Source organism: Notolabrus celidotus, chromosome 8, assembly GCF_009762535.1.
Source record: "Notolabrus celidotus isolate fNotCel1 chromosome 8, fNotCel1.pri, whole genome shotgun sequence".
In the NCBI taxonomy this organism is placed as follows: domain Eukaryota; kingdom Metazoa; phylum Chordata; class Actinopteri; order Labriformes; family Labridae; genus Notolabrus; species Notolabrus celidotus.
In genome coordinates, this window is record NC_048279.1 from 27,235,761 (window position 1) to 27,253,773 (window position 18,013).

The 18,013-nt window shown below is 37.2% G+C and overlaps 3 protein-coding genes across 3 annotated transcripts; all 3 read right to left on the reverse strand.

The window, feature by feature from the left end:
• Positions 1 to 2,032: 2,032 nt before the first annotated feature.
• LOC117818040 lies at positions 2,033 to 5,404 on the reverse strand. Its single transcript, XM_034690897.1, has 6 exons — positions 5,332 to 5,404; positions 4,877 to 5,197; positions 3,599 to 3,955; positions 3,387 to 3,509; positions 3,156 to 3,202; positions 2,033 to 3,077 (listed from the first exon to the last, which is right to left on the reverse strand). Exons 1-6 carry the CDS (start codon positions 5,372 to 5,374, stop codon positions 2,961 to 2,963), a joined length of 1,008 nt encoding a protein of 335 aa, XP_034546788.1. The 5' UTR covers positions 5,375 to 5,404; the 3' UTR covers positions 2,033 to 2,960.
• A 1,396-nt stretch (positions 5,405 to 6,800) lies between these two features.
• On the reverse strand, positions 6,801 to 8,244 carry LOC117817658. Its single transcript, XM_034690411.1, has 4 exons — positions 8,115 to 8,244; positions 7,651 to 7,980; positions 7,057 to 7,413; positions 6,801 to 6,805 (listed from the first exon to the last, which is right to left on the reverse strand). The coding sequence occupies exons 1-4, from the start codon at positions 8,155 to 8,157 to the stop codon at positions 6,801 to 6,803; spliced, it is 735 nt and encodes a 244-aa protein (XP_034546302.1). The 5' UTR covers positions 8,158 to 8,244.
• Positions 8,245 to 12,478: 4,234 nt separating this feature from the next.
• On the reverse strand, positions 12,479 to 14,542 carry LOC117817662 (the record flags this gene model as incomplete). Its single annotated transcript, XM_034690413.1, has 5 exons — positions 12,479 to 13,072; positions 13,170 to 13,228; positions 13,324 to 13,440; positions 13,899 to 14,255; positions 14,491 to 14,542. Coding segments are annotated over 5 exons (843 nt in total), but the record flags the coding sequence as incomplete, so codon positions are not given.
• Between the last annotated feature and the right edge of the window lie 3,471 nt (positions 14,543 to 18,013).

Below are 18,013 nucleotides of genomic sequence, written 5' to 3' on the forward strand. Positions count from 1 at the left end.
ATTGTTCTTGCATCCTGAAAAGACAGTATTTCACATTAACAGGTGAACAATCATGAAAGTGCTTTTCTCAACCTTTGTAAGAGGATGACAAACTTTAAATGTATATTTTGATTCAGACACATTAGCATATACTCACGTGTTGCTCTGAGCATCAGCAAGAAATAAAACACAACAAGCATTTTCAGGTTAATCCGCTGGAAACAGCTGTTGTTATGAACGCACATTAAAATGATTCACAGTAATAAAATACTTTCAGGTGGGAGGGATCAGTGTCAAAGCAATCTGATTGGCTTTTGGTTTCATGTGTCACAGGTTCTTTTTTTTTTATTAGCAAAGAACATACTAAATTATCCTCTGTAATGAAACATTATTTTGCCTCTTTCAGGTGATATGTTAAGAGCTCTTCCTTTAATACACAAGAGGAACTTTTTTGTGTTATACTTTCTGTTTTAATGCTGCAGGGTAAGGGTAAAAACATACACAACTAAAAGTACTTGGGGTGCAGGTCAGGAAGTGATTGAGGAACAAACTGTGATACTAGTTGTGGGATCAGTTTCCAGTCCTGACATGATTTGGTGCATGGCCTGGCCCAGCTCATTAAAAAGATGAAAAACATTTGTGTAAATATGGCCTAAGCATATGTGGTGAACATATATATTATAACTTAGATATTCTGGCAGGTGTCACTTCACCTACTGACATAAAGAAGGTAGTGCTGCTACTTTAAGGGGATATGAGACGTTGTAGGAATTTAAAGGGGTCTGGGGCATTGATTGCTATATCTTTCTGCAGGCTACAGGTGACACGCCCAGACTGGAACCCTCGTACCTCCTTCTCCACACTGAAAAATTATTAGATTCCACCTGCCCCACCCTGGAAGACATCTACAGGTCTCACTGCCATAGCAGAGTCTGTAGGATTCTTAGCACTCGATCCACACACACAGGCAACTTACAGTGGGAAGATCAGATGTGCCTTTTACTCACATTACATCTTAGGTAGAAAATATTCACACAGAGTAATATGTTTGACTGTTAAAGGCAGCAGAGGGAGTTTTATGTGTTATGGAGTACTACTTACAATTCACTGGGCAGAATCAGAGAGGATAGTTACTGCTTTATTCAAAGTGGGCGCAAAGATTAAAACAAAATGAAAGTTTCACCTTGCTATCCTTCAGCTTAAATCTGCCCTGAATAATATTCAATACATTGTGTTTTGTGTGTTTTATAATGGTCAACATGATTCTGACCACAATCCCAAAACATTTTTGACCAATAATTTACTGTGAATGCTACAGATGTACACTTTTAGTCCTTTGGTGCACAGAGAAACACAAAGGGACATAAATAGACATGCATTCACAGCCAGCACTGACAAATAAATCGTGTATGGAAACTTTAAGCCGTGCTGTGGTTGGGCATTAAACTGAGGTGAGAACACAGTGGGGCCTTCTTGCTTCCTCTCTCAGCACAGGACTTACTGTATGTTAGTCAGTCTGTGCTGCAGTATCACTGTTAATAAAAGAGCAAATGGAATGCTACTTGTGTTTTGGATTTCTGCTTTTTTAAGATCACAAAACCTTGCATGTGTAGATAGTTATTGTGGTAGGTAAATTGTTATTTTTCTGCAATATTTGTTACAAGATGGAGGAGGTGCTTTTATTCATTTGTCCAACCCCCTTCTTCTGTTGACCAGAGCAGGATATGACACTGAAGTTTATTCTTAGTGTGGATTACTGGGGGAAGCGCTTAACTGACAGCCTATCCAATTGACAAGTTTCTCCCTGTTTTAATCCAAATTCAATAAAATATCACATATTTTAGAATTAATAAAACACATTTTTAAAGAATAATTTGTTGCAGTTTTGTGATATACTTAAAGCAGCTGTTATAGAAGTGATGAAGAGAAAATTATGCAACAAAGTTCCACTGACCAACTTTAACATGTGACAGTTCATGTTTGAATGAATTGAAGTCAATAGTAAACCCTCAAACACTCAGTGCAATAATGTAGTCAGTGAAGTCTCTGTAACTCTTTATTTTACAGTCCTTTAATATGAACAGGTTTTACAGTTATTTTGTTGTCAATAGAAAATTGTTGTGATATCACATCTTCTTATACATCGAAGACAAACACAGAAACTTTAGCTGAACATTTGATATGACTTATTTATTGCGATAAATTAAAGAACGAAGCAGCCATTACCAAAAAATTGATGTCTAAGGTGCACTTTAAATACTTTTGTCATTTAACAAGTGAGTGGCCTCCCAAGCGACTGCATCAAAGCACAAAGAATGCCAGATACATAGCGAGGCAGACCTGTATAGCAGTGCCACCGTTTCACTCTTTTCTCCCTCATTAGGTTATAATGATGCATGTAAAGAAAACTGTGGTACATGATGACTGAAATAAACCTTGAGGAGTGCTGGTTTGATTAAAAGACTTTTCAGTTCAAGACGACAGTGACTTTTGGAAGGGAGGTGGAACAAATCTCTGCAAATTGGATCTATCCATAACTCACAACTATCCATGACACTTAAGGCTGAGCTCAACTACTGTACAGGTAGCTGGTACTAGAAAGATCTTCACAAGCTGCATAGAAGCATGTTGCTGAACATAATGAAAGTCCTAATGTAGGATCACAATAGAAACCTTTTCCCTCTGGAAGCTCTCCAACAAACAGGCTGCGTCTTATAAACTGGTGTGACTTCTAGATTTGATGGTAACTGCAAAGTCATGACTCATACCAATGAACCTGAATACTGCACAGTTTAATACGTATATACATCCAATAGCAGGAGCCACTACCAGCTGTCATTGGGCATAAGTGATAGCCTCCATCAATGGTTTGTTGATATAAGGTTTTACTGTTTGTAATACAGCTAATATTCTTTAGCTCACACCAAAATTATCCAGATCATGTGACACTATCTGATGAAAAAAACAGACCTGTTGACTCATCAGTTTAACCCAAAAGCCTTTAAAGCAGAGCTGATCCTCTCTTCCTTCACTGCACCGCTGGTAGCTTTCCTCATGGTGAAGACAACCGCAGAGTATAATAGTGTGTCCTCATCGGTCTGTGAATATGAGTATGAAGAAAAGTTAAAAAATTATACATTTTTGTACAAGTTTGACCTGCTTTTAAAATACTTTACCTGTTGAACTATTTGACGTCCACTGTATATATGCAGGTCAGCAGCAGCTGGATCATGAAACAGACAAATACAAAGTTACTTATGATCAGGGATGAAGTAGTTTGATTATATTTCTGCTGAGTGAACAAGTGAGTCATATTACTTCTGGTAACAACACCAGCAGTTGTTTGATATCATTAATGAGAAACATTAGATTTAAACTTAATTGTGAGTTTGGTCAATAACTCTTACCTTTAAGTGGTTCACATTCTGCTCTTTGCTTTTGGAAGCAGCTGAAAATATTAACAATCACAGAAATGACCAAGCAGAGTATCGCTATCATCAGGCTGATTAACTCAGGACTTGCTGTTTGCTCTGGAAAACAAAGGAGAAAAAAACAAAGTAATGATGATGTTATTCACATATAAGGGATATACATTCCAGGTCTGTACAAATAATCATACCAATCTGCAGTTTTGTCCCATCTCCAAATAAGATCTGTCCACATGTTGCCACAGCACAGTAGTAAGTCCCAGCATCAGAGGAGCTGACGCTCTTAGAGAGGTGATAAACACAACTTTTCTGAGTGTCAGATCTCTGCTTACATTCACCACGTCTGTTTTCATTAGTATAGTTAATGTCTGGATGAGATTTATCTGATCCAGATTTGAACCAGTACACACTGTTGTCCCCTGGACATGTTATACTCTCAGAGTCAGAGAGGACTGAACACTGCAGAGTCACTGAGTCTCCTAGGCGGACTGGATCTGAGACTGATGGCCACTGAACAACAGTCAAGTTTGATGTTTTCTGAGTGTTTCCTGCAAAAAAGTACAGAGACGGAGGTTAAAACGGGTAGATTGCTCCCTCTGTGTGTGTGTGTGTGTGTGTGTGTGTGTGTGTGTGTGTGTGTGTGTGTGTGTGTGTGTGTGTGTGTGTGAATAACCACATCTGGTATAGTGTCTGTGTACGAGTGTGTGGGCGTGATGGCTGGGTGAGTGTTGCATTTCCTTGGGCCTCCTCAGGCCAGCCTACTTATAGTAAACGGTAGCTGATTGGTTAACCCCACTGCACCAATCAGAGAGCAGTGCTCTGTTTTAAGAAGCTGGCCAATGACAGCTTCACTCTGGACCTCTTCAGAGCTTTTTAGATTTTCGTGGAACTACTCAAGGCAGGGCGCACATTCAAAGACTTGGGAAACAATCAAAGACAGGAAGTAAAAATAAAGCCGACACACTGGGGTAAGAAGTACATAATAAAAAAAAGGGACACACTACATTTACAGTGAGCACAGGAACAGGAAGGGTAAGTAAGGACAATATACATGTAACATGAGAAATGGATAGCTAATAAAAAGCACAAGGAAGACAAAAGGATAACTCATAACTAATACAGACAGAAAGATAACAAGACATTAAAACAAGTAGCTTGACCTTACAAAATAAAACATGGAACACCGAGTACTAAACTGAAAAACACAATGGTAAAACTACACGAACAATGTGAACAAGAGCCAAAGAAACAACACATGGAAAACTAAACAAAGAAGAACTTTTAACCAGAAAAGACAAGAAGTAACCTAATACATTAAAACACAAGCCAAGAGCTAAAAAATAAAAGAGGGAATCAAAGCCAGATTACAACACTAAGACAACATAAAACTAAATAAAAGCAACTCACGTGGTAGCTTTGAAGGGTAAAAAAAAAGGAGAGAATAAGAGGAAATCTTCTCCCATCTTTACCTTTCAATAACAAATACGTTGCAGTCCAATTAATCTCAATCCAATCTGAGACCGCACAGTGATACGTCCCCTCATCGTCTTCCACGGTCCTCAAAATGGTCAGATTACTCATAGTCTCGTAAATGTTCACATCAAATCTGGAGGCAGAAAACTCTTCTCCAAACACAGGCTTAATGCGTTTCTGCAGCCTAACGATTAATGACAGAGTTTCCCCTGCACGCTGCTTGTACCAGAAGACTCTATAGCTCAACATATCAGGAGAATAACACGTCAAAGTCGCAGGTTCTCCCAGCTGGACTGTGATCACAAGAGGCTTTGCATCTGAAGAAAACAAACAATGCATGAAAAAATAAATCACAAGTATTATATCATCATTAAGACAATAACATGAACCATCACATTTCTAGAATTCATTCATATACTCTAACAGGAAAATAATGAGTTGTTACACTTACATCCCTCTCGGAGGAGAAGCAGTGTGAGCCAAACCACCAGCATCTTGACACTGTCCTCATTTGAGAACTTGACTTATTGTGTCATTCAGATGAAGAGCATTTCCTGCCACACTCATTCTTTGTCCTTGATTTAAAGACATGCGAAACCATTCAACCTCCCGGAAACATTTGGCCTCTACTGACAAAGCTTTGATTTGACTTTTTTTCTTGATCTCCCTCAGCTGTTATGCAATGACAGAAATCACCTCTTCATGACTTAAAAAAACACAAGATCATACAGCCATGTTGAAAGCTCTGATTTTATTTACAAGGCAAGTTTTTTCAGTAGTTATGTTCAAAATGAATAAATTACATTTTAAACATAAAATGATGTCATTAGAAAGGAAGAAGGTTAAAATAAGGTCAAAATGAAGTAAACAGGATCTCAGCTTTGTATAAATAAAGTGACATACTTTCTTACTAAGAATTTCTTTACAGTCTGCAGTTTGCCTTCAATGAAGCAAAGGAACAAAAATTCAAAAACAGCATTTTCATCAAATGTCATAATTTTTTTGCATTGCAGTAAAAGAAACTTGTAAAGCCTTAAACCTTCATTCAAGTCAAAACACAAAGAGGAAACCTTCCCTCTTTTCTAAAAAGCCTTATTAGACAAACCTGTTTCAACACATCAAGATGAAATGCTCAAAACTCAAGAAAAAGGTGATAGATATATGATGCACAGATCTTTAGAACATCCCTTCGAGGCATCACTAACATAAATGATGATATTTGTATGTCATGATGATTCACTCCACTTTGAAGACTTGAAACTAACCACTAACAGATTAGACAGCATATAACATCAAATACACAAAACATTTAAAGTTATTTCAAATGAAACACTGTTAATCGCTACCTGCTGATCACTAGTCAGAAAAAAAAAGTTTTCTGCAGTCTTGTGAACGAAAGTCCATTGTGTGTTTTGCTAGTTTGTCACAACATTTCTGACACCGCTGTACAACGTCTCTTCCTCTGCTCTTTTCATGTTTCTTCTCTCACCTTTGACAGCTTTCTTCTTAGAAAACGTTGGTGCAGCATAAACTAGTGATCTCTCATCTCTCTGAGGATGTACAGCAAAATTTGGCATGATGAGACTGATGTAAATATCGACAAGAAGAGAAAAAATCTTTCATCTTTTTGTTTCTTCATGTATCTTACCTGCCGTCTTTGCTGACCAGAGTTGGCTGTTGCAGAATTTCCGTGCTGATCAGCAGCAGCTGTTATGAAGTAAAACCAAAGATGAGTTGGTTAATCTACACAGAGCTGTAATACTAAATGTTTGAACGATTCATGATGGGGTAAGATTTATTACTTTTGCAAGAACACTGCAAATATATTTTTGGTAAATTGTACCCACATCAAACTGGTTCTAGTTGCTTTTTAGATTTGAAATGTTTTTGTTGAAGTTTGAATTGTTGTAGTAAATATTATCATTCTAAATCAATAGAATGTTAAAAATGGTGCCTAGTTTTTAATTTTCATGAGTTATATGTTCTTATCACCAACTCTCATAATGATTTGGCACACTAATTTCTGCAGATTCTGCATTTATTTAAATTACAGCAGACGTAGTTTGAAAATCCCAAACTTTGAACATATTTTTTTAATATTTACAAAAATGCAACTTGCATCATAATTTGGAATGCAGTACATATAACTGATTTATGTAAAATATCATGCAGTTACCTTCAATGTTAAGCTTTGTTCCATTTCCAAACAATATCTCCCCACATGCAGCCACAGCACAGTAATACGTCCCGTCATCAGAGGAGCTGAAGGTCTTAGAGAAGCTGTAGATACATTTCTGCAGAGAGGGAGCCTCAGAACTCTCCTCACATCCATCACTTCTGTTTCCATGACTGTAAATGACACTGGGACGGGATTCATCTGATCCAGCTCTGAACCAGAATACTCTGTGTTTTCCTGAACATGGTTTATTTTCAGGATCATAAAGGAATGAACACTGCAGAGTCTTTGAGTCCCATGGACGGGCTGGATCAGGTGAAATGTCTTGAATGACTGTGGTGATGTCAGGTCCTGGTTCTTATAAATTCAACAAACAAAGAGGAAAATTTTAATTTGTTCAAGGTAGTAAAATTAATTAAAGTGAGGTCTGAAGTTAAGATCCATCAATGGACAATTTCCTGGATTGATGAAAACAAAAGTTCTGTAATGATATCTATATTTATGTGAAACATTTTATCTGTTCCAATTTATGGGGTTGATTATATTTTAAAAAAATCTAGAAAAAAAGTGTATGTGAATGTGCATTTCACTTACCTTTAACTCTCAGAAACACTCCCTTTAAAAGTGTAACTTCAAGTTGAGTTTGTTTAACACAAAAGTAAAGTCCAGTATCACTGAGCTGTGTTTTACTGAGAATCAGGGCAAATGTTCCAGGCTCTTGTTTTGCTGTGTAGTGAGGAGTTTTGATAACATCCTCATTGTCAAAGAAAAAAGTTCCTCCCAAAATTTCAGGCAAATCTTCAGAAACAAGCCTGAACCAAAATACATGTGTTGACAGCCAAGAGTTATTGCGAGGACAAGATAAAGTCACATCATTTCCAACATTGACAGTCTTTGTCTCATAGTTCTCACCGACTGTGCACCCTGAAGAAAATAAAGAAATAATGTCAGTATTCAACAACACAGAAAGAAAGTGTTTGCTCTGTGCTGAACAACAACAATGTATCAACCTTGAAATATAAATCTGGTTTAGTTTAGAAAATTTTAAATATACTTACGACTCAGTTGGAGCAGCAAAAGTGATAAAAAGACAGTCAGCATTTTGTTGTAAGTCCACTTATGACAGCACTAAAATTAGCTCGGACAAGAAGCAGATTCTTCAAGATATAATCATATCAAGTGGGAGGAGACAATAGCAGATTAATCTGATTGGTCTTTCATTATGATGGTGTTCCACTGTTCTACCACAATGGAAAAAAAAACAACTTCAACTGTCTTTCAGGCTAAAGCACGTGAAACACTGCCAGCAGCAAGCTTCTGTTTCAAGTTTGATGGTTGGTTTCTATAATTGTCACTGAGAGGAAACACACGTAGTTCCCTTTTCTTCTGTGTTTATCATAGACTGTATGAAAGAAGTTCACATAAAATCAAGTAAGTTTAATCACTGGTTTTTGAAGTCCCTTTGCAAGCATCAAGTTTAGCATTCAGGTAATTCACATGTTGTTTGAAGCAACCATATTTAGACAATTACATAGATACACATTAGCTCCTTTCACATGTGCCACAATTCTGAACATTTGCGGACATTGTGTGGTTGGTCCAGATTATACTAGATGGTGTCCCTGATTGAGAAAAAAATGATACATTTTCTTTTTTAAAAATATGATGTAATGTAATATAATGTATCAAAAGGTGTAATTGAATTGGTTTATATTGCATTGCGGTTCTTAGACCCCACACGCCACTTTTTTTTAAAGTGAAAACGTATTCATATGAGGATTTAGTAATGCTATTGATCAATACAGCTCTTGATCTCAACAGTTGAGTATATAGTATTAAAACTCCTAAAAAAGCTTTAAAATGTGCGACTGTAGTGACTGTCCTCTACAGGTTGAAACCGCTACTGAAATTAAATTTTTGTACTGGCTGATCAGGTACGTGGTGACGTATTTCTTACATGCTTTCAACGACAAACCTTATAAAACACCCTTTCACCCGGCTTGGTTAACTGTGGGGAGTCAAGTGGACTCTGTGAATTATACAGACTGATATTAACTTTGACATTAATGGTCCTTTCAGAGTAGATTTTAGATTTGTGAGTTTACTGAATTTTAGGAAGTAAGCAGTATCTGGCAGTAGTTAGCTTGTAAGCGAGCTGGTAACTTTAATTGTAGGTTAGCTTTAGCTCGTTGTATAGCCATTATGGGTTGGCACTGCTATTTCCCCGGCTGCAATAGCACTTCCTCTCTTTGTGCAGCTATCGCCCTCTCGGAACTGTCAAAAAGTAGTCTGTGTAACTCTGCAAAAAGCTTAGTGGACATATGCTGCGGGCCAGCTAACAGCGGCTAGTATTAGCATGCTAATAAACAATCACTTCACCCACCCTCAGCTACAAGAACGTTTATTAACCTAAAACTAATGCCCCCAGTTCACAGGCTGCTGACAATGCTGATCCACTCTCTGCAAGTGGCTTGCTATCTGACATGCCCGCTGTGGTAATACGATGATATGAACAACAACAACTCGCCACGGGACTTTTCCTCTGGCAGTTTTGACAGAACAAAAGATGGCGGTATTTCCTCATTAAAAAAACGATCTCCTTGATTTGTCTGTCAAGTCAGAGAGACTGAGGGGATTGACACATAGGGTATATTTGATAGTCATAAAGATTAAGGGCTGTGGCACCGGTGGCTTAGGCCTTAAGTGCGTGTCACATATACAGAGGCTGTGGTCCTCATTGAGGATTTGACCCCATTTGCTGCATAGTTACATGTTCTGTCACTGCCAAATAAAATGCTAAGTTTACCCCAACTTATAGTTTTAAGTACTGCTAATACCATCAACCTCTAAATATAAATTACCAACACGTAATGTGTCTAGCTTGTAAATAAACAGCTCTTTGCCCTTTCGTCTGAAAAAAATGATAACATCATTACCATTGAGTTTAATAAAACATTGATTGGTTTCATATCGTACATTTATAAAAACAACAGAGAAAAGCTTATCAACACAGAGGAGCCACCTTTGACATTTTGCAAGTCAGCCAGTGTGGATTCATCGGTGAAGACCCGCCCACTCAGCCTGTCAGTTACATCAGCAGACCCCACTTCCTTACAAGCTTCACTTCCTTGAGTAGTGGACTTAAAGTCTCAGTTACTATTTTTTTCTTGTGCTTTGAAAGATGAAACCACATTTTGCAGATAAATATTAGCTCATGCTTTATTTTCATTCAAATGCAGATTCATCGACAGAGTGTCTCCCTATGCAAGAAAAGACTAATAAAGGTGTCAAACCTCTTTAGCAGGGAATCAGAAAAACTTATCTTGTGAAACAGACACTCACATTTCAATCTTTTAACAGCATTGGCTGTGTGCAAAAATCCAAACGTAAATATATAACATTTGTATGTACACCTCAGTGTAAAGCCAAACCACAACAACACTGAAGTTTCCATGCACCATTTGGTTTTCTGCTATGACTCTAAATGCATGTTTATCTTTGTGTGGGTGTGTGTGTGTGGTCAAATAGTTGACCACGAGCAAAAACAAAGTTTGATGATAGAGTTGTTCTAAAGATTAAAAAACACACAACACATAGACGAAGTGGACTCAGGAGATGAAGAGGTGCTACATGTCATTTAAAACAAAAAATGTTGGCTAAAGTTTCTTTTACTGATCTACTGTTGACGTGTGTTTTCTCTCTCTCTCTCTCTCTCTCCCTCTCACTCTCTCCCTCTCTCTCTCTCTCTCTCTCTCACACTAACACACACACAGAAAGACACACACACACACACAGGCACACACACACACACACACACTCACACACACACACACACACACACACACACACACACACACACACACACACACACGCACACACGCACACACACCACACACACACACACACACACACACACCACCACACACACACTCACTTCACATACATTCGCACTCACCCCAGACAACCAAACAATGCATGGAAGCGGCAGCATTTTTTTGCTTTAGCTTTACATTTAGGTGTGAATACAAAGGTTTTATTTTACTAAGACACACTCTGTTTTAATCTCTTGTAGCTTTGTTTAACTTTTGGTTTAAAATGACAAGTAAAAAACACTATTTAGTTTTTGTTATTTAGTGAAACCACAACATCCAACAAATGTAGGTCAAAGAGAGCAATGTGAGGACTGTTATGACCACACTTGTCTGTAGTTTGCATTCCTCAGTGGTTGATGCTGTCAGAGAGGGGAGGTGTTTAACATTCACTGGCTGGTACCTGCTCGTTTTCTCCTGCAGCACAGTTTGCAATGTGAGTTTGTGTGGTAATCAAGCGGCAAACTCCGGTCTCAAACGATGAAGCCAATGCGGAAGTGATATAAACTGCAATACATCGAAAATCCGCTTGAGGCTTGCTGCAGAAACACCGGAAACCATATAGATATTTATTTATTAACTCTAGTAATGTAGCTCCTCCACTGAAACTTGGCTAACAGAGCCAGTTAAAAAGGTCGGCTCTGGACTGGACTCATGTGCAAAGTTTGCTTTATTTTAATGGATGTGAATGCAAATCTCCTGTTAGCAATAAGAAGATGAATCTACACACAACAAAAACAAGAGCAACCAGTCGTTAGCTGCTCATTAGCGGAGATATTTTTGGAAATCAAAACTGTAGAGTGAACAATGTAGAAATACATAAAAAACTTGAGTTTAATGTTTGTACAAAAATCAATCCAACAAACTGCTTTGAAACACACATAATCAGAGATGATAACATTGATATTCTGGGGCACCGTTGGCCTAGCAGTTAAATCGCGTTCCCAATATGAAGAGACTATAGTTCTCATTGCAGCAGTTGTTGATTCGACTCCTGGCCTCGACCATGTGCTGCATGTCTTCCCCACTCTTAACCCCCACATTTCCTCTCTCTCTTCAGCTGTCCTCTCCATAGAGGCGAAAATGCATACAATTTAAACTTAAACCAAATGCATCTGATTGGTTATTGTGTCATTCAGTTGAAGAGCATTTCCTGCCACACTCATGTCTTTGTCCTTGATTTAAAGACATGCGAAACCATTCAACCTCCCGGAAACATTTGGCCTCTACTGACAAAGCTTTGATTTGACTTTTTTTCTTGATCTCCCTCAGCTGTTATGCATGACAGAAATCACCTCTTCATGACTTAAAAAAACACAAGATCATACAGCATGTTGAAAGCTCTGATTTTATTTACAAGGCAAGTTTTTCAGTAGTTATGTTCAAAATGAATAAATTACATTTTAAACATAAAATGATGTCATTAGAAAGGAAGAAGGTTAAAATAAGGTCAAAATGAAGTAAACAGGATCTCAGCTTTGTATAAATAAAGTGACATACTTCTTACTAAGAATTTCTTTACAGTCTGCAGTTTGCCTTCAATGAAGCAAAGGAACAAAAATTCAAAAACAGCATTTTCATCAAATGTCATAATTTTTTTGAATTGCAGTAAAAGAAACTTGTAAAGCCTTAAACCTTCATTCAAGTCAAAACACAAAGAGGAAACCTTCCCTCTTTTCTAAAAAGCCTTATTAGACAAACCTGTTTCAACACATCAAGATGAAATGCTCAAAACTCAAGAAAAAGGTGATAGATATATGATGCACAGATCTTTAGAACATCCCTTCGAGGCATCACTAACATAAAATGATGATATTTGTATGTCATGATGATTCACTCCACTTTGAAGACTTGAAACTAACCACTAACAGATTAGACAGCATATAACATCAAATACACAAAACATTTAAAGTTATTTCAAATGAAACACTGTTAATCGCTACCTGCTGATCACTAGTCAGAAAAAAAAGTTTTCTGCAGTCTTGTGAACAAAAGTCCATTGTGTGTTTTGCTAGTTTGTCACAAACATTTCTGACACCGCTGTACAACGTCTCTTCCTCTGCTCTTTTCATGTTTCTTCTCTCACCTTTGACAGCTTTCTTCTTAGAAAACGTTGGTGCAGCATAAACTAGTGATCTCTCATCTCTCTGAGGATGTACAGCAAATTTGGCATGATGAGACTGATGTAAATATCGACAAGAAGAGAAAAACTCTTTCATCTTTTTGTATCTTCATGTATCTTACCTGCCGTCTTTGCTGACCAGAGTTGGCTGTTGCAGAATTTCCGTGCTGATCAGCAGCAGCTGTTATGAAGTAAAACCAAAGATGAGTTGGTTAATCTACACAGAGCTGTAATACTAAATGTTTGAACGATTCATGATGGGGTAAGATTTATTACTTTTGCAAGAAGATTTTGTCTTGATGGTATAAATCAGGAGGGCTATAACAACCAGACAGATAGCCAAAGCAGCTGAGAGCAGAAACAGAGGTATGTTCATCATCAGCATGTTGTTTCCTGACACAAAGCAAAAATAACAATTCACAGTTATTTTAATAATATATTTTTGGATGATTAAAGAAAAGAACAACTTAATTAATATTTAAGAACACTGCAAATATATTTTTGGTAAATTGTACCCACATCAAACTGGTTCTAGTTGCTTTTTAGATTTGAAATGTTTTTGTTGAAGTTTGAATAGTTGTAGTAAATATTATCATTCTAAATCAATAGAATGTTAAAAATGGTGCCTAGTTTTTAATTTTCATGAGTTATATGTTCTTATCACCAACTCTCATAATGATTTGGCACACTCATTTCTGCAGATTCTGCATTTATTTTAAATTACAGCAGACGTAGTTTGAAAATCCCAAAACTTTGAACATATTTTTTTAAATATTTACAAAAATGCAACTTGCATCATAATTTGGAATGCAGTACATATAACTGATTTATGTAAAATATCATGCAGTTACCTTCAATGTTAAGCTTTGTTCCATTTCCAAACAATATCTCCCCACATGCAGCCACAGCACAGTAATACGTCCCGTCATCAGAGGAGCTGAAGGTCTTAGAGAAGCTGTAGATACATTTCTGCAGAGAGGGAGCCTCAGAGCTCTCCTCACATCCATCACTTCTGTTTCCATGAGTGTAAATGAAGCTGGGACGGGATTCATCTGATCCAGCTCTGAACCAGAATACTCTGTGTTTTCCTGAACATGGTTTATTTTCAGGATCATAAAGGAATGAACACAGCAGAGTCTTTGAGTCCCATGGACGGGCTGGATCAGGTGAAATGTCTTGAATGACTGTGGTGATGTCAGGTCCTGGTTCTTATAAGTTCAACAAACAAAGAGGAAAATTTTAATTTGTTCAAGGTAGTAAAATTAATTAAAGTGAGGTCTGAAGTTAAGATCCATCAATGAACACTTTCCTGGATTGATGAAAACAAAAGTTCTGTAATGATATCTATATTTATGTGAAACATTTTATCTGTTCCAATTTATGGGTTGATTATATTTTTAAAAAATCTAGAAAAAAGTGTATGTGAATGTGCATTTCACTTACCTTTAACTCTCAGAAACACTCCCTTTAAAAGTGTAACTTCAAGTTGAGTTTGTTTAACACAAAGTAAAGTCCAGTATCACTGAGCTGTGTTTTACTGAGAATCAGGGCAAATGTTCCAGGCTCTTGTTTTGCTGTGTAGTGAGGAGTTTTGATAACATTCTCATTGTCATTGTCAAAGCTAAAAGTTCCTCCCAAAAATTCAGGCAAATCTTCAGAAACAAGCCTGAACCAAAATACATGTGTTGACAGCCAAGATTTATTGCGAGGACAAGACAAAGTCACATCTTCTCCAACATTGACAGTCTTTGTCTCATAGTTCTCACCGACTGTGCACCCTGAAGAAAATAAAGAAATAATGTCAGTATTCAACAACACAGAAAGAAAGTGTTTGCTCTGTGCTGAACAACAACAATGTATCAACCTTCAAATATAAATCTGGTTTAGTTTAGTAAATTTAAAAATATACTTACGACTCAGTTGGAGCAGCAAAAGTGATAAAAAGACAGTCAGCATTTTCTTGTAAGTCCACTTATGACAGTACTAAAATCAGCTCGGACAAGAAGCAGATTCTTCAAGATATAATCATATCAAGTGGGAGGAGACAATAGCAGATTAATCTGATTGGTCTTTCATTATGATGTTGTTCCACTGTTCTACCACAATGGAAAAAAAACCAACTTCAACTGTCTTTCAGGCTAAAGCACGTGAAACACTGCCAGCAGCAAGCTTCTGTTTCAAGTTTGATGGTTGGTTTCTATAATTGTCACTGAGAGGAAACACACGTAGTATACTTTTCTTCTGTGTTTATCATAGACTCTATGAAAGAAGTTCACATAAGATCAAGTAAGTTTAATCACTGGTTTTTGAAGTCCCTTTGCAAGCATCAAGTTTAGCATTCAGGTAATTCACATGTTGTTTGAAGCAACCATATTTAGACAATTACATAGATACACATTAGCTCCTTTCACACATGTGCCACAATTCTGAAAATTTGCAGACGTGTGGTTGGTCCAGATTATTCTAGATGGTGTCCCTGATTGAGAAAAAAAAATTATACATTTTCTTTTTTAAAACTATGATGTAATGTAATATAATGTATCAAAAGGTGTAATTGAATTGATTTATATTGCATTGCGGTGTGGCGCAGTTGTTGCTGAGTTAATGTGAGTTCTTAAAGAGTTCTTAGACCCCACACACCACTTTTTTTTAAGTGAAAACTTATGTATGAGAATTTAGTAATGTTATTGATCAATACAGCTCTTGATCTCAACAGTTGAGTATTAAGTATTAAAATTCCTAAAATTGTCATTCAAATGTGCGACTGTAGTGACTGTCCTCTACAGGTTGAAAACTGGCTACTGAAATTAAATTTTTCTACTGGCTGATCAGGTACGTGGTGACGTATTTCTTACATGCTTTCAACGACAAACCTTACAAAACACCCTTTCACCCGGCTTGGTTAACTGTGGGGAGTCAAGTGGACTCTGTGAATTATACAGACTGATATTAACTTTGACATTAATGGTCCTTTCAGAGTAGATTTTAGATTTGTGAGTTTACTGAATTTAGGAAGTAAGTAAGCAGTATCTGGCAGTAGTTAGCTTGTTAAGCGAACTGGTAACTTTAATTGTAGGTTAGCTTTAGCTCTTTGTATATCCATTATGGGTTGGCACTGCTACTCCCCCGGCTGCAATAGCACTTCCTCTCTGTGTGCAGCTATCTCCATCTTGGAACTGTCAAAAAGTAGTCTGTGTAACTCTGCAAAAAAGCTTAGTGAACATATTTTAATTACACATATTTTATTTTTTCACATTTTATTTTGGTGTGCATTAGTCTCTATTCTATTTTATGTTGTTCTTATTTTTAATTTGTATTCTTATTATTTTTATTATTATCATTATTATTATCTTCCCTAATATGTCTTGCCATTGTTTCATTTCTGCTTCTTTCTTGTTTTCAATCGCTGTAAAGCACTTTGGGTTGTATTTTATTTGTATGAAAGGTGCTATATAAATAAAGCTTGATTGAATGATTGATTGATATGCTGCGGGCAAGCTAACAGCGGCTAGCATTAGCCTGCTAATAAACAATCACTTCACCCACCCTCAGCTACAAGAACGTTTACTAACCTGAAACTAATGCCCACAGTTCACAGGCTGCTGACAATGCTGATCTACTCTCTGCAAGTAGCTTGCTATCTGACATGCCCGCTGTGGTAATACAATGATATGAACAACAACAACTCGCCACGGGACTTTTCCTCTGGGAGTTTTGACAGAACAAAAGATGGCGGTATTTCTTCATTAAAAAACGTTCTCCTTGATTTGTCTGTCAAGTCAGAGAGACCGAGGGGATTGACACATAGGGTTATATTGATAGTCATAAAGATTAATGGCTGTGGCACCGGTGGCTTAGGCCTTAAGTGCGTGTCACATATACAGAGGCTGTGGTCCTCATTGTGGATTTGACTCCATTTGCTGCATAGTTACATGTTCTGTCACTGCCAAATAAAATGCTAAGTTTACCCCAACTTATAGTTTGAAGTACTGCTAATACCATCAACCTCTAAATATAAATGATCAACATGTAATGTGTCTAGCTTGTAAATAAACAGCTCTTTGCCCTTGGGTCAAAAAAAAAAGTGATAACACAATTATCACTGAGTTTAATAAAACATTGATTGGTTTCATATCGTACATTTATAAAAACAACAGAAAAAAGCTTATCAAGACAGAGGAGCCACCTTTGACATTTTGCAAGTCAGCCAGTGTGGATTCATCAGTGAAGACCCGCCCACTCAGCCTGTCAGTTACATCAGCAGACCACACTTCCTTACAAGCTTCACTTCCTTGAGTAGTGGACTTAAAGTCTCAGTTACTATTTTTTTCTTGTGCTTTGAAAGATGAAACCACATTTTGCAGATTAACATTAGCTCATGCTTTATTTTCATTCAAATGCAGATTCATCGACAGAGTGTCTCTCTATGCAAGAAAAGACTAATAAAGGTGTCAAACCTCTTTAGCGGGAAATCAGAAAAACTTATCTTGTGAAACAGAGACTCACATTTCAATCTTTTAACAGCATTGGCTGTGTGCAAAAATCCAAACCTAAATATATAACATTTGTATTTACACCTCAGTGTAAAGCCAAACCACAACAACACTGAAGTTTCCATGCACCATTTGGTTTTCTGCTATGACTCTGAATGCATGTTTATCTTTGTGTGGGTGTGTGTGTGTGGTCAAATAGTTGACCACGAGCAAAAACAAAGTTTGATGATAGAGTTGTTCTCAAGATTAAAAAACACACGACACATAGACGAAGTGGACTCAGGAGATGAAGAGGTGCTACATGTCATTTAAAACAAAAGCAATGTTGGATAAACTTTATTTTCCTGATCTACTGTTGACGTGTGTTTTCTCTCTCTCTCTCTCTCTCTCTCTCTCCCTGTCTCTCTCTCTGTCTCTAACACACACGCACACGCACACACACACTCACACTCACACTCACACTCACACTCACA